This window comes from Symphalangus syndactylus, chromosome 7 (genome assembly GCF_028878055.3).
Source record: "Symphalangus syndactylus isolate Jambi chromosome 7, NHGRI_mSymSyn1-v2.1_pri, whole genome shotgun sequence".
Lineage (NCBI taxonomy): Eukaryota > Metazoa > Chordata > Mammalia > Primates > Hylobatidae > Symphalangus > Symphalangus syndactylus.
This window is the reverse complement of record NC_072429.2, coordinates 83,245,558-83,270,559: the sequence shown is the minus strand read 5'-3', so window position 1 is coordinate 83,270,559 and position 25,002 is coordinate 83,245,558. Positions and strand designations below refer to the sequence as shown.

The 25,002-nt window shown below is 36.6% G+C and overlaps 1 protein-coding gene across 25 annotated transcripts in view; it reads right to left on the bottom strand.

Annotated features, from left to right (window-relative positions):
- RALYL (RALY RNA binding protein like) overlaps positions 1-25,002 on the bottom strand; it is a 728,119-nt gene that overhangs the window by 99,337 nt on the left and 603,780 nt on the right. For 21 of the 25 annotated variants that reach the window (XM_055286644.2, XM_055286654.2, XM_055286638.2 and 18 more), the window contains one exon: positions 21,850-21,882. The exons of the other annotated variants lie outside the window; for them this stretch is intronic. In XM_055286644.2, the coding sequence (XP_055142619.1) occupies positions 21,850-21,882 (33 nt within the window). The remainder of the gene's footprint in view (positions 1-21,849; positions 21,883-25,002) is intronic. 25 annotated transcript variants of the gene reach the window in all.

Sequence of the window (25,002 nt, the reverse complement as noted above, 5' to 3'; positions counted from 1 at the left end):
GTCCTAGTAGTTTATTGGGCATGTCAAATGTCAACATTTGATTGTGTTTTGGGATGACTAATTTCCTCAGAGATGATAAACTGCTAATTCCCAAATAGACAGCAGTCTCATACTGGCCTAATATTAAAAAATGATGATATTTTTGGCATGCCCTAGTATTTTAAATTTTTCATTAAGCTACTGGTAAAATTTTTTTCTCAACTGCAAAGCAAGAGCAAGAGAACAGGCTGGAGTATTAGGAACTTATGTTATTTCTGATACCCAGCAAACATTTCACATACATTAATTTTCCTTCCAATAATGAGCTCTATTGCAAAGCAAAGAAAGCTCCTTGTTGAAGGCATGCATTTTTTTTTCAGATTCAGGGGATACATGTGTAGTTTTGTTACTTGGGTGTATTTTATGATGCTGAGGTTTGGAGTATGATTGATCCCATCACCTAGATAGTGACCATGGTACCCAGCAGTTTTTCAAACTTCCGCCCTCCCTCCCTTTCCCCCTCTAGTAGTTCCTAGATTCTGCTGCTGCCATCTTTATGTTTATGAGTAGCCAATGTTTAGCTCCTTGTTATAAGTAAGAACATTCAATATATTTTTTTTTGTTCCTGCATTAATTCACTTTGGATAATGACCTCCAGCTACATCCATGTTGCTGCAAAGGACATAATTTTATTATTTTTCATGTCTGTGTAGTATTCCATGGTGTATATGTACCACGTTTTCTTTTTCCAGCCCACTATTGATGGACACTTAGGTTGATGCCATGTCTTTGCTATATTTTTGTTTTTTGAGATGGATCTTGCTTTATCTCCCAGGCTGGAGTACAGTGGCACAATCTTGACGCACTGCAACCTCTGCTTCCTGGGTTCAAGCAGTTCTCCTGCCTTGGCCTCCCAAGAAGCTGGGATTACAGTCAGGCATCACCACGCCCAGCTAATTTTTGTATTTTTAGTAGAGATGAGGTTTCACCATGTTGGCCAGGCTGGACTTGAACTTCTGACCTCAGGTGATCCGCGTGCTTCGGCCTTCCAAATTGCTGGGATTACGGGTGTGAGCCACCGCACCTGGTCGTGTCTTTGCTATTGTAAATAGTGCTGTGATAAACATGCAAGTGCATGTGTCTTTTTGGTAGAACACTTTGTTTACTTTTGGATATATACCCCGTAATGGGATTGCTGGGTTGAACGGTAGTTCTATTTTAAGTTCTTTGAAAAATCTCCGGACTGCTTTCCACAGTGGTTGAACTAATTTACATTCCCACCAACAGTGTATGAGTGTTCCCTTTTATCCACAGCCTTGCCAACATCTGTGTTTTTTGATTTTTTTAATAAAAACCATTCTGGCTGCAGTGAGATGGTATTTCATTGTGGTTTTGATCTGCATTTCTCTGAAGATTAATGATGATGACCATTTACTCATATGTTTGTTGGCAGCCTGTATGTCTTCCTTTGAGAAATGTCTGTTCATGTCCTTTGCCTTCTTTTTAATGGGGTTGTTTTTTTGCTTGATGATTTAAGTTCCTTATACATTCCGGATATTAGAATTTTGTCAGATATATAGTTTGTGAATATTTTGCTCCCATTCTTTAGGTTGTCTGTTTACTTCCTTGATAGTTTCTCTTGCATGCAGAAGCTCTTGAGTTTCATTAGGCCCCACTTCTCAATTTTTGTTTTCATTGCGATTGCTTTTGAGAACTTAGCCATGAATTCTTTCCCAAGGCTGATGTCCAGAATGGCATTTTCTAAGATTCTTATAGTTTGAGGTCTTATATTTAAATATTTAATCCAATTTGAGTTAATTTTTGTATACGGTAAAAGGTAGCAGTCCAGATTCATTCTTCTGCATATGGTTAGCCAGCTATCCCAACACCATTTATTGAATAGGAAGTCCATTCCCCATCGCTTATTTTTGTTGACTTTGTCAAAGATCAGATAGCTGTAGGTGTGTGGCTTTATTTCCAGGTTCTCCATTCTGTTCCATGGGTCTATTGTCTGTTTTTGTACCAGTACCATGCTGTTTCGGTTACTGTAGCCTTATAGTGTAGTTTGAAGTTGGGTAATGTAATGCCTCTGGCTTTGTTCTTTTTACTTAGGATTGTTTTGGATATTCAGGCTCTTTTTTTGGTTTCCTTTGAATTTTAAAATAGCTTTCTCTAGTTCTGAGAAAAATAATGTTGGTAGTTTGACAGGAATAGTGCTGGATCTATAGGTTGCTTTGGGCAGTGTGGCCATTTTAAAGATACTGATTTTTTCCAATTCATGAGCCATAGAATGTTTTTCCATTTGTTTGTGTCAGGTATGATTTCTTTGAACAGTGTTTCATAGTTCTCCTTGTAGAGATCTCTCACCTCCTTGGTTAGATGTATTCCTTGGTTTACTTACTTATTTTTTTTTTCTTTTGCAGCTATTGTAAATGGGATTGCATTCTTGATTTGGTTCTCAAATTGAACATTATTGGTATATAGAAATGCTACTGATTTTTGTACACTGATTTTGTAGGCTGAAACTTTACTGAAGTGGCATATCAGTTGCAGGAGCCTTTTGGTGGAGTCTTTAGGGCATTCTAGGTATAAAATCATGTCATCTGTGAAGAGACATAGTTTATTTTCCTATATGTATGACTTGTATTTTTTTCTCCTGACTGATTGCTCTGGCTAGCACTTCTAGTACCTTGTTGAATGGGAGTGCTCAGAGTGGGCATACTTGTCTTGTTCCAGGTGTTGGGAGAATGCTTCCAGTTTTTGTCTGTTCAACATGATGTTGGCGGTGGGTTTGTCACAGATGCCTCTTAATATTTTGAGGTATTCTCTTCTGATGGAAGGCATGCATATTTTAAAATGAAGAAAAAATCTAGAGAAGCTGAAAGAAGGAGGAATAGAGAGAGAGAAAGAAGTAGAGGGAAGAAGTAGGACAAGGAGAGAATGTGAGGAGAGAGGAAGAGAAGAGGAAAGAGAGAAGAAAAGAAGGAGAGTGAGAGGAAAATAAAGAGGGGTCAAGGAGGAGAGAGAGAAAGTAAGATAAGAAGGCAGAGGCGGGAGGGGTGAGAAAGGGAGAGGGGAGTTGAAGAAAAGTTAAAACATATTCAGGGCTTTCTAGTCTCCCTTGATATAGTCATTGTTTAATTTTCCAGGCATTTCATCCAGTGTCTCTTTTAAGATGAATGGTGCTACTATCTATCTCCAAAAAGAAACTAAACCCACCTGGCTTTGTGTGCCATTATGTACCACTAGTCCCACAACCTTTTTTTTCCTCTCTTTCAAGAGTCTTCAAGGAGTGACTTATGTTACAGCTATCTGTTCATTTTTATTTTGTCTTCTTCAGCAGATTAGAATTTCCAAGCAATGCCTTATATTACAGACACCAACTTATTTGTTTTGCCTGTTCATTAGATTACAACCTCCCCAAAGGCAAAGATGTAGTCTTGTCTAGGGCTTGCTGGCTTAAAGAACTAAATTTTTATTTTTTATTTAAAATATTTCCAATCTATCACAGTCTGATACTTTGTACAAAAATCATACATTTCAATATCATAGCCATATAAACACGCGATACATTTTAAAATGCTTACTCCTACTTTCTGAAATGAAATGGTAAAAACAATTCATTGATTGGCACTGCTTTACTGAATCCACTATGAGATGAAGCAGCAGTTTAGTGCACCTCGCATCTTGCTTTGCACCTACCAATATAATATAAATGGAATTTTGCACTGAATAAATTTTATCTAAATATAACTGAATTGATATTCAAAAATAACAATAAAGATACTGGAAATAAAGTCTTGATTAGAATGAAATGGCATCATAAAATCTACTTCCTCTTTTTAACCCCTGATTTGTAGTTTGGCAGGTACTGTTAGGCAATTAATGATGCTTTTAAAAACAAAGTGCATTGCATAATTTTTTGAAGACATATTGTTAGTTAAGTCTAAATGATTTTGATACTACTCTTCATCTTACATTGCCAAAATAAATGTCTAAATATTTTACTAAATTCCCTATCAATGATGACTTGGTGTTGTTATCTTTGTAACACGGAAAGAAAGCTCAATTTTTAATCACAATAGTAGGAAACTATCCCTGTCTATCAGGCTAGTTTAGAACAGCAACTGACATTATTATCATATACTATTTTGTGCATACACAGTGCCCTTCAAATGTTGAATTGATGCACTTAATGAAATTAGACAGCTATTCTTCACAGAAAGCGCAGCAATGCTATCAGATCCTTTCTCAAGAGCTTCAAATGAAAACCTGGCAACTTAAGAAAATTAGGAATGAATGCTTTGATTTATTGGGCAATCCCTTAATTTGTGACTTGGTGGCTTTACATGGGAATTTGGAGTGCTTAGCCTGCCATGGGCTGGATAATCAAAGGCTCATGATTTACAGAATACATTTTTAAAATAACTTCTCTAGAGAACCTCACTTTTAAAAAGGCTTTCAAGACTTTCAGTATCCAATTGGGCTATAACATACACTTACCTGAAATACCACTTGCATGATATGATAATTTAGCCAATATCTGGAAGAAATGTCTCAACAAGTGTTTCATCTTTTATATGCTTTTCATTGAAGCTAAGGGGAAACTGTAGTTGGTTGCCTAACACTGAATAAAACTACAAGCACATCATTTCATTTTGAAGTTGAATGTGGCCAGCAGCTTCTAATGGTATATTTTGAATGTGATCTAGTGAAATTTTTACTAAGGAAATAATAACATTTCTAAAAACATGAAACATTTGAGGATCGACTTTTCATTTTGATATCTACCTTAGTTAGCATGCCAAAATATAGCCACTCAATGCATTTTTTCTTCCTGATAAGCTCTTAAAGTATAAGTGATGTGTGGCTTTTGCTAATAGTTGGCAGTTATTGATTGTACTGTGATAGCTGACTTGTTCTGCAGAATAAAGTAGAAAATCCTTTTGAATCAAAAAGCATTTCTGTACTTTGAAAATGTCATTAAAAGCTTCGAAAAGGTCACATTTTGAGATTGATGAAATAAAGATCAGTCATTCCTGGCAGGATGAACAGAATGTGATTGGGAAATGAGGCTTTAAAACTTTTGCTAGCACTTTTATAGTGCAAATCTGGGATTCACAATGGCTCTAAGAGCAATAAATAACTTTCTACATACATGATTATTTTCCTGAATAATTAAAGCTATTATTTAGACATTCAAGTGCAGATGAAACTCAGAAGAAAACATGAGGTGTTAAAATACATGAAATTGCCAGCTTTGTAAGCAAAAGTCCCAGACTGGACTCCATTCCAAAATGGCTACCAATATTCTGTGTTTATTTATGGAGATATCATCATGTCTCTGTATCTCACTTATTCAGTATTAAATGAATGATGATATCTATTTTGTCTTTATGAGAATCAGTAAAAATTCATTGAAGAACACAAAGGATAGTCAATACTTTGAACTGTCTGAAATAAATGCTGTTTAAACTGCCAAAAAATTATTTAGATAATCAAGTATTATTTAACTGAAAATTCAGTCTTGAGCATATTTAATGGAGCTAAAAAAAAGAGAAATGAGTTCTCTTCAAGTAAGCTTAATTAGCTTTCTTTGAGATAAGTTGAAGGTAGTCAAGTGAAATCAAAGCACTTATTTTGCATTATTTTTAGTGATTTTTTCAGGACTGATGTTAAAAGTATATGAGACTAAGATCTTATTTTAAATTGAAGCAATAACAACTCTCTTCATGCAGTATTGATTCTACATATGACATCTAATCTTAGCCGCCATTTCTATTTTATTCATATACACATTCAGCAAATATATCTTTCAACAGTCTGACTATATGATTACCCTTTCCAATGTGGCTTGACACCTTAAAAACCCCATGTTCCAATGAGAACACATGGACACAGGGAGGGGAACATCACACACCGGGGCCTGTCAGGGGTTGAGGGGAAAGGGGAGGGAGAGCATTAGGACAAATACCTACTGCATGCGGGACTTAAAACCTAGATGACAGGTTGATAGGTGCAGCAAACTATCATCGCACATGTATACCTATGTAACAAACCTGCATGCTCAGCACATGTATCCCAGAACTTTGAGTAAAATTAAAAAAACAAAAGAAAACAAAATTCATGTTCCTGGAAAGCAGCACTGGTAACAATAAGGAAACAGTGCTGGCTGTGTACATTAATACACCTCCCAAAGCTTTGTTTGTTTTAAATGTGGTTCTGAAACATCACTGAAGGTTAGTTCTTTCCCATGAGTGAGAGCTTATCCATGTCAAGTTTACTGATTCATTTTCTTATGTAGAAATATTTGATGTCTATAAATTAGTTTGGCTAATTTAGAGTTGCATGCCATGAAGTGGTCATAAATCCTTCATAGATTTTAAAGGGTTTCTCATAAGACTTGCTTTTTAAAAATAAATAAATAAATAAATGGTGAGGATTGCTCTATATTCTGTAAATAATCTAACTGTACCCTCTGAACAACCAAGAGTTCAGAGGGTACAGTTAGATTATTTAGAGAATATTTAAGTTATAATTTTGACAACATTTTATCTTAGAAACACAGCCTAAATGACATCAAATTGTTACTGGGTTGAGTGGATTTAATGATTGAACAGGTTTTTTCTCTCTCTCTAATAGTTCGATTTTTTAAATTCCATAATTTATTGTGATGAAAGATCTCATCAAAATTCTTTTGAGGCAGGGTTGCCTATGATATATAATGATACCAATTTTTGAAGTAAAACTGATATGAATTGTGATATTGGGTTTAATGTGACATTTATTATATGAACAAATTAGATAGTGGTGGAAGTGCTGATAACACTCTTTTGAAATATCATCAGCTGTAAAGTACTGCACCACTGCTTGCTTTATAAGCAGAACTTAAATAAATCTATTTAATGATGCTATACATTTTCTTCCCTCCATGTAACACTATATTCCTGCCTGCTATAATCTGCAATTACTTCCTTTTCCCCGAGGAGAACATTTTGCTGAAGAAATAAAAGCCATTTCAGGCACAATCAGCCCCTCTGTTTCTTAAGACATTTTTTTAATTGTAAAAGACTGAGGGAGACTCTTTTTGATGACTCTACTGTATTTTACTATTGAACAGTAATGAGCTCCTACTTCTTAAAAATGCATCCAGGAGCCCATGCATTCAACACGCCACTGTCAAAATATGCACATACATGATTGATTACCCAATTTATTAGTGATATTGTATATGCCATCATAGTGCAGTTTAAATGATTTTGACAAGTACAGAAAAGTGTCATTGACAGGTGCAGAAATAAATGATGGGTTTAAGCTTTCAAATGTTTTTACAGCATTGCACTTACTGGCAGGTTGATAAATTAAAATTACAGTTGTAGTATCAGGCCTGAAAGCACAACTGCTTTAGATTACAAAAATAGTGCTGTGGAAACTTTGTGTACTCTCCAGAGAAGTAGCCTGGAGGGCTTTGGGGAAAAAAGTGAAGCAAATGCAGTTGGTAAAGAAATCATTAATTTTGTGGTAGCACTGTCTGAGTCTAAACAAAACCCAAAAAAGTAGATTTTTTAGAAGAAAATTGGCTTTATCTCCTTATCCCTTTTTCCCTGCAGACAGAGAGAAAATTGAAACAGCATCATCAAAAGACAGGCATTGAATTGGCCATTAGTAATTCCATGATGTTAGATGGGCATATTTAAAGCTTAGGGACAATTTCTTCTTAACCTTCCCTTAGTTTCAACACTACGCATGGATTTTAGCTTGTCATACTGTCACCGTGATCCCATCAAGTCTAACTGAGAAAACTTTAAGACATCACTCACTCACTGATTTCAACATTCTTAAAGAAAATGCTATTTCATCCTGCATTTTCTTTACATTCGTATTTCATTCTATTCAAGTCCTGCATCTTTTCAAGTCATGCCTGAACTTCTGCAACTGCTTTATAAGTGGCTCACTTTGGATAATATCACTCTTCAGTTAAAAGCAAAACAGCCAAGTAGGTATACATCATTGAATGGCTCCATTTCACCCATACAATGAGCAGAAAGCTCCTTGTATTAGGATAATTTCTCAATACAAATTCTCCCTGAATTTGCCAATCTTATCTTTTGTCTTTTCCTGAATCTTCCTAGCTCACTAGACTGGAATGTCTGATACGCTGGATTCGATGCCTTCTCTGCTGCCACTCATCCAACTCTGTCTCCCAGGAATGCCATTTTAATAGCTCCTTATTGAATTCTTACCTCACCTTGAAGAAAAACTCCGGTCTTACTTTTGTCTTGGAAATTTTCCTAATATTCTGACCAGTTTCTTTAACTTCTCAATTCCTAAATGCTTGATAGACAGCTATCATTTGATGGCATTAATATAAATCTGCTTTTGCTTTAATGTGCTCTAGTACCAACCATCCCTCAATCAGTATTGCTTTCCCTCTTTCATGTTCCTATTATTAAAGTTTTTAATATTGTACTCCATATTCTATATCACTCTAAGTACAGCCTGGAATTGTCTTCCTGTCTTTAGGCTGCTGTTTTGTTTTTTCTTGTCTCTCTTCCTCAATGATCTCCCCTAGTAAGGCAGCCTATCACTCCTGTGCTGATTTCACTCTCTTCTGAACTGAGAATTGGATTCTCTTAACACTTCTAAAATATTCAGGCCTTTGGATTCAATTGGTTAACATTTCTGCAATTCAGTGAAACTTTAGAAAAGATTTATAATATAACTTAATTGCTGCATAGAATGTTTTTAATAATTGGTATTTATTTCCTGTTTACTATGTGTCAGACACTAAGTATTATCTCATTCATAACAGCTGTTAAGAGTTAGTTATGACCCAGCATGATGGCTCATGCCTGTAATCCCAGCACTTTTGGAGGGTGAGGTGGGAAGACTGCTTGAAACCAGGAGTTTAAGACCAGCCTGTCCAACACAGTGAGACCCCCATTTCTACAAAAGATAAGAATTAGCCAGGTGTGGTGGCTCATGCCTGTAGTTCCAGCTACTTGGGAAGCTGAGGAGGGAGGATCACTTGAGCCTGGGAGGTTGTGGCTGCAGTGACTGTGATTGCACCACTGCACTCCAACCTGGGAGACAGAGTAAGACCCTGTCTCAAAAGAAATTACTTTAATAATAATAATAATAATAATAATAATAAAAGATTAGTTACTACCTTAGGTGAGCAAATGGAGACTCAGGAAAGTTAAACAAATTGCCAAAGCCATCTACCTAGGAAGTGACAGAATGGGATTCAGAGGAAGGAAATCAAATTACAGAACTTGGGCTCTTAGAGCAAGTGGCTAATACTAGAATGATATATAGCATCTGTTACTAAATATGAGGTTTCCTACAAAACCTGGATAAATGTAAAATCATGTGAATCTTTAACCTAATAAGAACGTCAAGGTTTAATAAAGCTTTCATAACAGCAGAAGTATATTGAAGATCTAAATTCTACTTCAAGACTGGAAAGAAAAGGGAGAAAATATCCCTCAAAGAAAATGGTTTCACCAACTACAGCTGTTAGCAATTATAAGGTCATTTTTTGGATGCAGGGCAAGGTTTGTTGCCTTAACAGTATTTACTCTCTCGTTTGGATTTATTAGAACAGATCCTGTGCATCTCAAAGGACTTAGGAGATCCAGGCTTGGCCGGTCCATGCTTAGCTCACGCATAGTCAGTGCTTCAATAGAGATAAATATAGTAATTCTGATATTTTTATCATTGATGTATTCTTTTTTCTTATTTATTTTTACAATTTTAAATTTTCTAATGTTAACTTTAGTGGGTGCATAGTAGGCATATATACTTGTGGGGTACATGAGATATTTTCACACAGGCATGCAATGTGTAATAATCACGTCAGGGAGAATGTGGTATCCATTCTCCAAAACATTTACGCTTTGTGTTACAAACAATCCAATTACACTCTTATAGTTACTTAAGATGTACAATTAATTATGTTATTATTGACTATAGTCACCCTGTTGTGCAATCAAATAGGTCTTATTCACTCTTTCTAATTTTTTTTGGTATCCATTAACCATACCCCCGCCCCTGCCCCGGTGATGTATTCTTGAAGATCTTCCAACCAAACCTGGGAAATAATATATCGTGAGATAAATCAATACAACTTTTAAATTGTTCTGAGTTATTTAAATTATTCTGATACCGTGAACAAAATCTAAAGTTTTTTTTTACCCATGTAATAAGCATCCTCATATAAAGCTACTTATGAAAAAATTCATCAAATGAAAAATTGGTATAAATTGATATTTAATTTCAAAATACAACTAATTCATATTAAAGTCTTCTTAAAAAGTTCATGCTGAAGAAGTAGAAGAAATCATTCATGTGGACAGTTTCCTTTGGTGCTGTGAGTGTATGCTCAAAGTGGCGCAGTGTCTGCAAGGTATCAACAGTCAGTGCTTGAAGAAACTTCATGCATTTTTTGAAGTAACTTTAAAATGGAAATTCAGTCTTCAAATGAAGGATCTTTGATTCCTTCTCATTTGTATTTTTTATTAAAAAGTTGTAAATAACTTTTTCAAGGCAACACTGGTTAAAACCATTATTTAAACTAATATTTATATATTAGAATCTTAATTGGGATGATCACTCTGTGCTTATTCACCTTTCTTTTCTTTTCTTTTTTTTTTTTTTGAGACGGAGTCTCTCTCTGTCGCCAGGCTGGAGTGCAGTGGCACAATCCCGGCTCACTGCAACCTCTGACTCCCCGGTTCAAATGATTCTCCTGCCTCAACCTCCCGAGTAGCTAGGATTACAGGCGTACGCCACCATGACCAGCTAATTTTTGTATTTTTGGTAGAGCCGGGGTTTCACCATGTTGGCCAGGATGGTCTGGATCTCCTGACCTCGTGATCTGCCTGCTCGGCCTCCCAAAGTGCTGGGATTCCAGGCATGAGCCACCGCGCCTGGCCTTATTCACCTTTCTAAATGCAAACTTGATGCCTGTTTTCTCTCAGCTTATTTCCAAGATCACATTCTGTTTTCTCTCAGCTTATTTCCAAGATCAGATTCTATCTGATGCAGCATTGAGAGGAAGCATTCTCCTAGCAGAATTTTATTATGTTAATTTCTCTAAAATATAATGTTTCAAGGATGTTTAGAATATGAGCCCCCAAACTTAAGCCCTCCATTAAAAAACAAGGTTGCTTAACATCCTAAAAAATGTTAAGATGGGCAAGAATTTTAATATTCAAATTTATTTTATAAATATATTTTATTTATAATATAAACATATTCAATATTATGTATTTATAATAAATTTAAATATGTAAATAGTAAATATAATACACTTATAATAGTTTAAAATGGAAAATATTATTTAATAAACATTTATTAAATATTGAATTTACATTATTTAATATTTTGAAGTTTAAAATTTATTATTATCCCAGCCTTAGGTCTAAGATGACATCAGAATGAATTTATATGTACTTCTGCATAGGCAGTGTGGAGGCTTCCATGGCATATATTCTGGGCTCTTTGCATCTATCCTGGTCTCTGCTGAGTGAACTCCAAGATCGTTCTAGTTCAATGTGGCTGCCTCCATCACATGCATTTAAAACAGGGAGGGATTGTGGGGCATTATATTTATTTCAAAGAAGGATTTTCTGAAGGGACTCCAGAGATGATAAGTGTTTACAATGACAGCTTGTGCATGTGTGTATGGAAAACCATGGAGGGAGATGAAAGCACCCTGTAGATGATGGCTCCCAGGCCCCACTGGTCTGGTATCAGAATCAACTAGGTAGCGTTGGAAAACACTGCATCTGTTGATCTACCTGCGCAAACAGAATCGCACTTTGGGATGAGCTTTCATGCCTCACTCTAGGTGTATTAGAGGGAAACTACATTAAATGAACAAAGAAGTAACGGTTTTTTTTCCCCCCTCAATGACGTTATTTTAGAAATCATTTCCTGATGCATATGAAGAAAGTTCTTTTTATATCATATATATAGTTGCAGATCAGAGACCTGAGATTTCACTCAACTTCTTTTCACAAGTCCATGATCTTTCTCAGTAAGGAAATAATTTCTTGTAACTTTCTTTGACAGTTTTTTTTCCACTGCAATATTCAGATTGGGTCTATGTTGTGACCAAACAATTTTATTTCAAAATTAGTACAGCACATTTATCCGGGGAAGAATTTGGCTCCCCAATTTATATTAAGATGAGATGCATATTAAAAATGTATCAATATTTCTACTTAAAAAATTTAAATGACAATTACTAGTATTCATCATTAAAATCTGAAACATCTGTACTCATATTGCTTGATAACTCATTTCATGACAATTTTTATCTTTCCCCATTATAATAACTTCTGTTGGTTTTTCTTCTATTTTTTATAATGTAACTCAAAGCACTGCCTATAAAAATGGAGATTTATTCTATGAACTATTTTAAAGCTTTCTGATTGACTCTTTAGCACATGATGCATAAATATACCTTCCAAAACTGTAATAATAGCTAACATTTATGAGCAATTCTTATGTGTCAAAAACTGTGCTAAATGTTTGATATAAATTATCTAAATCTTTTAATCTCCATTTCGCAAACAAGAATCTGAAGCTTGGGAGTTTTAGTGGGGACATGGATGAAGCTGGAAACCATCATTCTCAGCAAACTATCGCAAGGATAAAAAATCAAGCACCGCATGTTCTCACTCATAGGTGGGAATTGAACAATGAGAACACTTGGACACAGGAAGGGGAACATCACACACTGGGGCCTCTCGTGGGGTAGGGGGAGGGATAGCATTAGGAGATATACCTCATGTAAATGACGAGTTAATAGGTGCAATACACCAACATGGCACATGTATACATATGTAACAAACCTGCACGTTGTGTACATGTACCCTAGAACTTAAAGTATTAAAAAAAAAAAAGAGTAATTGCCTAAACTAACACATCTAGCTTGTAAGTGTCCAAGCCTATGAGGGTGAAAGCAACTTTCACCAGTGCATATTAACAAATACTTTAAGACACTGACAGGCAGTGGACTGAAGTATGCAATATTTAGCAGTGATGTATTCATTAATATAATTCACACATTTTTATTGAATATAGAATTAAAATTAATGTGAGTGAGGTGTGCTGTGGACAAATTCAATGTTACATACTCACATGTCAACTGATATAATAAACCATATACCATGCACTTATTCTGACATGTGACTATGGATTAAAAGTCATAAATTTGATCATCACGGAGGAATGGGAGGCAGGACTAGACTGCAGTTCCCACTCGGACAGAGCAGCGTGCAGAGGCTCGCACGGTGAATTTTAGCTCCATATCAACTGCAAGAATGAACCAGCAATCTCAAGAGGACCCACAGACCCTCTGAAGGACGCAGAGTGCTCCTGCAGGACCCAGGAGACATCCTAAATACTGTGAGTGCCCTAACTGCAGAAGTGGGAAAGGGAGATCCTCCTTTCCCGAACACACACCCCCCACTGGAGAAACTGAAGGTCTGCTTGTGGCAGAAAAGTTTCCAACCTTATCTGGCCTGAGTCAATTTCAAGAGCTGAGTGAAATACAGGCATAGAGGAAGCAGTGGGAAAGGCCCTGGGAGCTCACTGGGTCAGTCTTCAAGCAGGCCATTCCTGCCTGGCACCACAGAGATCCATCAGGAGGGTGGCCAGAGGAGCGGGGGTAAAACACCACAGGCAGAAGGAAATCTCCAGCTGAACTTTGTAACAACTTGAAAGGGGCAAGAAGCTTCCTGGCCAAAACTCAAGGGAGAGTGGGAATTCAGTGTGCAGACTCCACAGGCTGGGGAAGAACCAAACCCTTTTCTTTCACAGCTGGGAGGCAGGTAGCCTGGGGCAAGTTCTCAAGCCTGGCTCACCCATAGCCTGCAAACCAACTTGGGGCTGTTAGCGGAGGCATGGTGGGAGTGAGACTTACTTGCCCTTTGGTTTGCATGGGAGCTGGTTAAGCCCTGTGACTGCCAGTTTTCCCACTTCTCTGACAACCTTCATGACTCAGAAGAGGCAGCCATAATCCTTCTAGGTACACCAACTCCATTGACCTGGGAACCTCATCCCCGTCCCCCACAGCAGCCACAGCAAGATCCACCGAAGGAGAGCCGGAGCTCGGGCACGCCTAGCCCTGCCCCCACCTGATGGTCCTCCCCTACTCACCCTGGTAGCTGAAGACAAAGGGCATATAATCTTGGGAGTTCTAGGGCCCCACCCACCATTGGTTCCTCTCCATACTACCACAGCTGATGCTCCCTGGAAAGTGCCACCTCCCAGCAGAAGGCCAACCACCACAAAAATAGAGCATTAAACCACCAAAGCTGAGAACGCTGACAGAGTCCATTTCATCATGGGACTCTGCAGACAACGCCCAGTACCAGCCTGGAGCTGGGTGGACTTGCTGGGTGGCTAGACCCAAAAGAGGGACAACAATCACTGTAGTTTGGCTCACAGGAAGCCACATCCACAGGGAAAGGTGGAGAGTACTACATCAAGGGAACTCCCTGTGGGACAAAAGAATCTGGACAACAGCTTTCAGCCCTAGACCTTCCTTCTGACAGAGCCTACCCAAATGAGAAGGAACCAGAAAACCAACACTGGTAATATGACAAAATAGGCTCTTTAACACCCCCCAAAATCACACTAGTTCACCAGCAATGGATCCAAACCAAGAAGAAATCGCCGATTTATCTGAAAAAGAGTTCAGGAGGTTAGTTATTAAGCTAATCAGGGAGGCACCAGAGAAAGGCAAAGCCTAATACAAGGAAGTCCAAAAAGTGAAGGGAGAAATATTCAAGGAAATACATAACATAAAGAAACAATAAAAAATTCAGGAAACACTGGACACACAGAAATGCAAAATGCTCTGGAAAGTCTCAGCAATAGAAATGAATAAGTAGAAGAAAGAAATTCAGTGTTCAAAGACAAGGCCTTCAAATTAAACCAATCCAACCATGACAAATAAGAAAGCACAAGAAAATATGAACAAAGCCTCTAAGAAGTCTGGAATTATGTTAAATGACCAAACCTAAGAATAATCGGTATTCCTAAGGAAGAAGAGAAATCTAAAAGTATGGAAAACATATTTGGGGGAATAATCGAGAAAAACTTCCCTGGCCTTGCTAGGGAACTAGACATCCAAATACAAGAAGCACAAAGAACACCTGGGAAGTTCATCACAAAAATATCAGCACCTAGGCAAACTGTCATCAAGTTATCTCAAGTTAAGATGAAGGAAAGAATCTTAAGAGATGTGAGACAGAAGCACCAGGTAACCTACAAAGGAAAACCTATCAGATTAACGGCAGATTTCTCAGCAGAAACCCTACAAACTAGAAGGGATTGGGTTCCTATCTTCAGCCTCCTTAAACAAAACAATTTTCAGCCAAGAATTTTGTATCCAGCGAAACTAAGCATCACATATAAAGGAAAGATACCATCTTTCTCAGATAAACAAATGCTGAGAGAGTTTGCCAGTACCAAACCACCACTACAAGAATTGCTAAAAGGAGCTCTAAATCTTGGAACAAATCCTGGAAACACATCAAAACAGAACCTCTTTAAAGTATAAATCACACAGGACCTAGAAAACAAAAATATAAGTTAAAAAGAAAAAAACAAAAAACAAAACCAAGGTACGTAGGCAACAAATAGCGTGATGAATGCAACAGTACCTCACATCTCAATACTAAACATTGAATGTAAATGGCCTAAATGCTTTACTTAAAAGATACAGAACTGCAGAATGGACAAGAACTCACCAACCAACTCTCTGCTGCCTTCAGGAGACTCACCTAATACGTAAAGACTCACATAAACTTAAAGTAAAGGGGTGGAAAAAGGCATTTTGCAAATGGACACCAAAGGTGAACGGGGGTAGCTATTCTTATATCAGACAAAACCAACTTTAAAGCAACAGCAGTTAAAAGAGACAAAGAGGGACATTATATAATGGTAAAATACCTTGTCCAGCAGGAAAATATCACAATCCTAAACATATATGCACCTAACACTGGAGCTTCCAAATTTATAAAACAATTACTAATAGACCTAAGAAATGTGATAGACAGTAACACAATAATAGTGGGGAACTTCAAAACTCCACTGACAGCACTACACAGGTCATCAAGACAGAAAGTCAACAAAGAAACAATGGATTTAAACTTTACCTTGGAACAAATGGACTTAACAGATATATACAGAAGATTTCATCCAACAACTGCAGAATACACATTCTATTCAACAGTGCATGGGACTTTCTAAAACATAGGCCATACGATAGGCCATAAAATGAGCCTCAATAAATTTAAGAAAATTGAAATTATATCAAGCACCTCTCAGACCACAGTGGAATAAAAGTGGAAATCAACTCCAAAAGGAATCTTCAAAACCATGCAAATACATTGAAATTAAATAGCCTGCTCTGGAATGAGCATTGAGTCAAAAACAAAATTAAGATGGAAATTTAAAAATTCTTTGAACTGAACGACAATAATGACACAACCTATCAATCAAAACCTCTGGTATACAGCAAAGTTGGTGCTAAGAGGAAAGTTCATAGCCCTAAATGCCTACATCAAAAAGACTGAAAAAGCACAAACTGACATTCTAAGGTCACATCTCAAAGAACTAGAGAAACAAGAACAAACCAAAACCAAACCCAGTAAAAGAAAGGAAATAACCAAGATCAGAGCAGAACTAACTGAAATTGAAACAAAAAGAAATAATACAAAAGATAAATGAAACAAAAAGCTAGTTCTTTGAAAAGATAGATACAACTGATAGACCATTAGCAAAATTAACCAAGAAAAGAAGAGAGAAAATCCAAATAACCTCATTAAGAAATGAAACAGGAAGTATTATAACTGACACCACTGAAATACAAAAGATCACTCAAGGCTACTATGAACACCTTTATGCACATAAACTAGAAAACCTAGAAGAGATGGATAAATTCCTGAAAAAATACAGTCCTCTTGGCTTAAATCAGGAAGAATTAGATACCCTGAACAGACCAACAACAAGCAGGGAGATTGAAATGGTAATTTAAAAATGACCTGCAAAAAAATGTCTAGGACCAGACGGATTCACAGCAGAATTCCACCAGACATTCAGAGAAGAATTGGTACCAATCTTTTGATGCTATTCCACAAGATAGAGAAAGACGAAACCTTCCCTAATTTATTCTATGCAGTCAGCATCACCCCTAATACCAAAACCAGGAAAGGACATAACCAAAAAAGAAAACTGCAGACCAATATCCTTGATAAACATAGATGCTAAAATCCTTAACAAAATACTAGCTAACCAAATCCAACAACATATCAAAAAGATAACCCACCATGATCAAGTAAGTTTCATACCAGGGATGCAGGAATGGTTTAACATATGCAAGTCAATAAATGTGATATGCCACATAAATAGAATTAAAAATAAAAATCACATGATAACCTCAATAGATGCAGAAAAAGCATCTGACAAAATCCAGCATCTTTTTATGGTTAAAACTCTCATCCCTCAATGTAATAAAAGCCATCTATGACAAACCCACAGCCAACATAATACTGAATGGGGAAAAGTTGAAAGCATTCTCTCTGAGAACTGGAACAAAACAAGGATGCCCACTCTTACCACTCCTCTTCACATAGCACTGTAAGTCCTAGCCAGAGCAACTAGACAAGAAAAAGGAAATAAAGAGCATCTATATCGGTAAAGAGGAAGTAAAACTGTCACTGTTTGCTAACAGTATGATTGTTTTCCTTGAAAACCCTAGAGACTCCTCCAGAAAGCTCCTAGAACAGATAAAAGAATTCAGCAAAGTTTCTGGATACAAGATTAATGTACACAAATCAGTAGTTTTGCTACACACCAACAGCGACCAAGCTAAGAATCAAATAAAAAGCGCAATCCACTTTACGATGGCTGCAACAAAATTTAAAATACTTAGGAATATAACTAACCAAGGAGTCAAAAGACCTCTACAGGGAAAACTACAAAACACTGCTGAAAGAGATCACAGATGACACAAACAAATGGAAACACTTCCCATGTTCATGGATGGGTAGAATCAATATTGTGAAAGTGACCACACTGCCAAAAGCAATCTACAAATTCAATGCAATCCCAATCAAAATACCACCATCACTCTTTACAGAATTAGAAAAAACAATTCTAAAATTCATATGGAACTAAAAGAGAGCCCGTATAGCCAAAACAAGACTAAGCAAAAAGAACAAATCTGGAGGCATCACACTACCTGATTTCACTCTATATTATAAGGACATAGTCACCAAAACAGCATGGTACTGGTATAAAAATTGGCACATAGACCAATGGAGCAGAGAAGAGAACCCAGAAATAAACCCAAATACTTACAGCCAAATGATCTTCGACAAAGCAAATAAAAACATAAAGTGGGAAAAAAAAGGACACCCTATTCAACAACTAGTACTGGGATAATTGGCAAGCCACATGTAGGAGAATGAAACTGGATCCTCATCTCTCACCTTATACACAAATCAATTCAAGATGGATTAAAGACTTAAATCTCGGACCTGAAACTATAAACATTCTAGAAGATAACATTGGAAAAACCCTTCTAGACATTGGCCTAGATTTCATGACCAAGAACCCGAAAGCAAATTCAATAAAAACAAAGATAAATAGTTGAGACTTAATTAAACTAAAGAGCTTTTGCATGGCAAAAGGAAGACAGTGAACAGACAACTCACAGAGTGGGAGAAAATCTTCACAATCTATACATCTGACAAAGGACTAATATCCAGAATCTACAATGAACTCAATCAAATCAGTAAGAAAAATACAAACAGCCCACTGAAAAGTGGGTTAATTACATGAATTACTACAGTACTCAAATGAAGATATACAAATGGCCAAGAAACATATGAAAAAATGCTCAACATCACTAATGATCAGGCAAATGCAAATGAAAACCACAATGCAATACTAGCTTACTTCTGCAAGAATGGCCATAATCAAAAAATCAAAAAACAGTAGATGGTGGAGTGGATGCAGTGAACAGGGAACACTTCTACACTGCTGGTGGGAATGTAAACTAGTACAACCACTATGGAAAACAGTGTAAATATTCCTTGAAGAACTAATATTAGAACTACCATTTGATCCAGCAATCCCACCACTGGGTATCCACCCAGAAGAAAAGAAGTCATTATATGAAAAAGATACTTGCACATGCATGTTTATAGCAGCAGAATTCGCAATTGCAAAATCATGGAACTAACCCAAATGCCCAACAATCAAAGAGTGGATAGAGAAATTGTGGTGTATATTTATATGATGGAATACTAATCAGCCATAAAAAGAAACAAATTAACGGCATTTGCAGTAACCTGGATGAGACTGGAGACTATTATTCTAAGTGAAGTAACTCAGGAATGGAAAACCAAACATCGTATGTGTTCACTGATAAGTGGGAGCTAAGCTATGAGGATGGAAAAGCATAAGAATGATACAATGGACTTTGGGGACTTGGTTGGGGGGGAAGGTTGGGAGGGGGGTGAGGACTAAAAGACTACAAATATGATGCAGTGTATACTGCTTGGGTGATGGGCGCACCAAAATCTCACCAATCACCACTAAAGAACTTACATCTTCTTACTGAAAAAGGTAGCAGAGAGATACATACATGCTTTTATTTTTTTGAGACAGAGTCTCACTTTGTTGCCTACGCTGGAGTGAAGTGGTGCGATCTCGGTTCATTGTAGCCTGGACCTCCTGGGCTCAAATGATCCTCCCATCTTAGCCCTCCAGGTGGCTAGGACTACAGGCATGGCACCACAGCCAGCTAATTTTTTAAATTTTTTGTAGAGATGATGTTTCAAGATGTTGTCCAGCCTGGGCTCAAACTCTTGAACTCAAGTGAGTCGCCCACCTTAGCATACATACTTTTGGACAGTCTTATTTAAAATAATTTTCTTGAGGGAACAGAAACATTTAGCTATAAATTAAAATATCCATTCAGCAGAATCATTTGGGTTGCCTTTCACACCACTTTACTTTTAAGACATAAGCAATATCTTATGTGTGCCATGCTAATTTTCCCACTTTGAGCATTTGCTGAGTGATACATTATTATTTTTTTTGGAAAGTTTTTCTCAGGGTTCTAATACTCAGTGCTAAACTCTTGATAAGTTTAAAACAAAGATTACTTAGGGTCTGCCTTTTAAAACAGAAGTATGCAATAAAAGAGGAATTCCATCTCATAATAGCCAGGAGAGCAGTAAACGCTGCACAGAAACTGCATGAAGTGAGGCATGAAGAGAAGCTATTTCAGGCCTTTTGACTTGAGGGCAGATACATATGCATTCAAACTAAAAGATTTCTTCAGGTGTAGAGATTTTTAACAATAGGAGCTGATGATCAATGTAGGGAAAAAAGCATGCTTTATCACTTTTTTTGGGCCAGACCAACTCGACCTTTCATTTTCCATGTAGTCTTCAAATAAATGCATATATTCCATTTTTTGTCTTCCACATCCCCTAACAATTATTTTGATTTCCATGATTTGAGTGGCTTTCTGAAAAGCTTTTATGAACAGTGGAAAGGAATTGGGAACCATGTTGTTGAATGAGTGATAGAAATATTCAATGACCATGTACAAAGTAATAAAAGAAAAGTGATCGGGTCACTTAAAAATCTAACCCCATTCCATGTTTCTGGTCATTAAGCATCAGTATTGTGGCTGCCTACATATGACAGCTTTTTTTCCCTCATCAAATATAGCACTATTTCTCTAGGCAAGACATTGCATTTTTCACCACTTTTTCATACAATATCATCTATAATATTGAAAGTGCAAACGTCCTTTCACAATACACTTTAATATGTTAGTCAAAGGAGTATTTGATCAGATACAAACAACATTGCTTATTCTTAGTTTGAAATGCCTAAAAATAGAACATGTGCACTCATGTCAAAAACATATTATTAATTATTTTATTACTATTACTTTTTGCGACAGAGTCTTGCTCTGTCACCCAGGCTGGAGTACAGTGGTGTGATCTTGGCTCACTGCAACTTCCGCCTCCCAGGTTCAGGCAATTCTCCTCAGCCTCCCAAGTAGCTGGGATTACAGGTGTGTGCCACTATGCCCAGCTAATTTTTGTATTTTTAATAGAGACGGAGTTTCACCATGTTGGCCAGGCTGGTCTTGAGCTCCTGACCTCAAGTGATCCGCCCACCTCCCAAAATGCTAGGATTGCAGGCATGAACCACCGCGCCCGGCCAACAATATATTATTCTTAAAGATATGTATTGTGACTAAGAAGGATACCATCAGAGCAGGCAAGCATTGGTCTTATCTAAATTTGCCTCAGGGTTCCTCAGCTTTGGGTGCAAAGAAGCAGTCAATGTGAGTGAACTGGAGAAGTTAAAGTGAAATGAGAGCTAAGGAGAAAAGATAGATATAGTTTGTGAAGACAGACTTAGGGAAGTGGGTGAAGAAACAGTGAATAGAGTAGATTGAAAAGAAATGGAGAATGGCAATGGGTAGACAGGCTTGGAATGGTGACGCTATGGCTCAGAGGAATTTTTAAAACCAATCTGAGTATATTTTTACATGAAGAGAATATGGATGATCACTGTGTACCTTGTTTAGCCTTTATGGAAGATACAGGATTTCATATACATTCATTAGCTGAGTCACAATACAACCTAGGGAGCATTTTAGTTAAGTCTTTTTAAAACATAGATAGCAATGTTGCATGCAATGATATGTTATAATTTTGAATATGACGTTAAATGACTGAAAATACCATCTCAGAAGTTCTTGGTAATTTGAATTAAATAATTAATACTTAAAGTATTTAAATATATACTTACCCAACAGACAGGAAAGGTTCCTTTGATTCAAGTCTATGAAAAAATATGAAAATTTTCTTTTAACATAACAACTTGCTGTATATTCAAAAATTGCTTTTACATGAACCTGACAAAATTATTATACTTGTTTGGATGAAAATGCATAATGTAGCACCAGTAAAAAGCTATAAATAATATATTAAGACCTAATCTGGACTAAGTCAATTTGCAGCTGGATTAATGCAGAAGCTAAATAAAATGAGAGTCTTGGAATGAGGACATAACATTTAACTGATATATTAAGATGATCATAGTATTATCTAATTCTGATTGCACTCTCTATATCTACTCATTTTCTTTATACATGGTAATTTGTTTGTAGAAGTTTCTATATATCTATTTGTGGTTGTTGTAATAGTGAAATAATTTATAATGTGCTTGTCACATGTTAGCTGAATAACTGATTTACTCAGAAGACAGAAGCAGCATACCATATATAGTTATTTATTGATCTTAACAGCCCTTAGGGTGGGGTAGTGTCAGGTCACAAATTTGGGTCCTTCGGCCTCCTTTGTGTCTTCTAAAAACTGGGTATTTTCTGTACCTCAATATCTCAAAGAGAAAGTCTAATCCTGAATGTTGTGGTTCATTTGAGAAAGTCACTTTAAAACATATTCTGTGTCTTATTTTTCTCATTATAAAATGAGCTAGGCTTACTTCTAGCTACTTTTCTAATTTCATAAATTAACTTTCCATTTTTTTTTTTTTTTTTTTTTTTTTTTTTTACAAAATGTAAGTAAATCAGGAAAGAATCCGCTTCTAAATAGTTCCTAGATAATAATTAAGGAAACCTGTTGGTAAGTGTATTTTGGCCACTCTAGTTTCATTATAGGTTTCTTAAGATACAATTAAGAGTTAAATGTAGGCGAACTGAAGATATTTTTAACTAAATCCTGGTGTTTAAGATTTTTAAGAAGCACAGTTGAAATGACTATCTTAGAATTAGGCTAAAAATTTATTTTTATAAATATGAGTCGAAACAATGAAGGCAATAATTACTTTTTTGTCTCTATTTCATTCTGTGTATGTAAAAATTTGCTTATGAGAAATATGCCTTGGTGCATTTATAGGCAGAGCTGACATGCATCTCTACCATATACCATGCTGCTTTGGGTGAATCATAATAGCAGAAAAGGGATTTTTAGGAAGCAAGTGCCTTAGCAATCCCTTTGGACAGCTCTAGGTAGGGTAGAAGCAGATAAAACCAATAGTTGGTGCTAAGAGTTTGGAGAGGTTTATTTATGTAACCTTTCCTTTTCTGAATTCCAGTATTATTCACATCTCTAACTGTAGGTACATTAATTTCCTTATTGTGTTTGTTTTTCTCATACGTTTGTGATCTACATAAGCAAACAGAACTAGGGAGGGAAAAGCTGAAGTAACGAAAAATGTTTGGATATATTTGCTTTATAAGACATGATCAGTGCCAAGTGATCAAAAGGAAATTACCTTGAAGAAATGAGGGGGATTCTATATAATATGATGCAGGAGATTGTTCACATATTTAGACCATCAACCCCATAATGATACTACTTTATTTATTTTCCATCTGATAATACTTGAAATAAAGACAGCATGTGGGCATTAATGGGATCCCTTCTCTCTGTATTTGCCAATAATTTCAGCCTAACATTTATCAGACGTTAGCGTACGTGTGTGATTTGCTTGTGTGAAGTGCTACTCTCCAGCCTTCTATGTTCCCCATTTTCTATACACTACATCGTCCCCCTTGCCTCTCACTGCTATATGATTCTTAGTGGCACTGAATAATATAATGAGAATATTTTAAAAGGTTTTATATCTTTCTCCTCTCTTTTTTTTCAGCCTCCATGTCTCATTAGTTAGCAAGTCCCATCAATTATTCCTCTGGGACTCTCATGTCCCCTTCTGCATTCCATTCCCAGCCTGGTTTTCATTAGTTACCCCAGCCTAGTTAGTCTCTCCGAGATTCCTTGTTCAAAGTCACTTCAACTTTACACACTGCTCTCACACTAAGCTTCCATCAATGCTGCCACTTACTTCCTTAGGGCAAGTACTGCGTTGCACCACTTTAGGGTGGCATAAGCAATTTGAATAAAAGCAAAGCCCACCACTTTTGATTTTCCCTCTGCAATTATCAAAATACTGAGTTCAGAATGTGTTTGCAGTAGTATTTATTGATTGATTCCTCTCTCTTTTTTTTTTTTTTTCAAGGTTTCAGACAAGCAACTGTTGGACTAGAGCATACAGGGACATATGTTGTCATACTGCCCCCTGTGGTTAGTATGATTAGTCTGACTAGCTAGTTATTAATAGTTGTCCCCTTCTCCTATCACTTCAAGCCCACTTCAACCAGCTCCTTCCAAATGCTCAAGAGAAGACTTCAGAAGAAAATTCAAAGTTTTCAAAATGATGTTGGATTGAAAGTTCTGATGATGTTCTATAAACCAAGAGTTTGCAGACTGTGGCCAAATCCTGCTTACCCTCTGATTGTGTATAGCTCCAAGCTAAGAATGGTTTTTACATTTTAAAGTAGCTGGAAAATATCAAAAGAAGAGTAATATTTTGTGACACATGAAAATTACATGAAATTCAAACTTCAGTGTCCGTAAATAAAGCTTACTGAAACAGAGCCATGTGACTTCATTTACATATTGTTTAAGGCTGCTTTGTGCTACGGCAATAAGTTGAGTAGTTGTGGCAGAGACTGCATGTCCAAAATCCTAAAATATTTACTATGTGGCCTTTATAGAAAAAGTAAAGTATGCCAGTGTGTGAGATATTATTTTGTTGGAAGGAATTGGAAACAACCTCCTAAAACAGGCTTTCTTTACTTTTAATACATATCAAGGTATTTTTTCCTAGATTTAGAAATTCAGAATACCATTTCAAACTCTGATCCTACTAACAAACATATTCACCTGAAATGTTGTTTTTATGTTACCACCTTTCTGGATTTCATTAATCATAAGATGGTACCCAGACTTTTAAGATCTTCGCAAACATGCCCTCACCAGTTTTCCATGTCATTCTTCACTGCTTCTCTTACTAAACAAACAATAAACACTTCATTCCAGAAAAACTAAGTATTGTCCAGACAGACACATCTGATTTGGCTTTGCTTTGGTACACTTA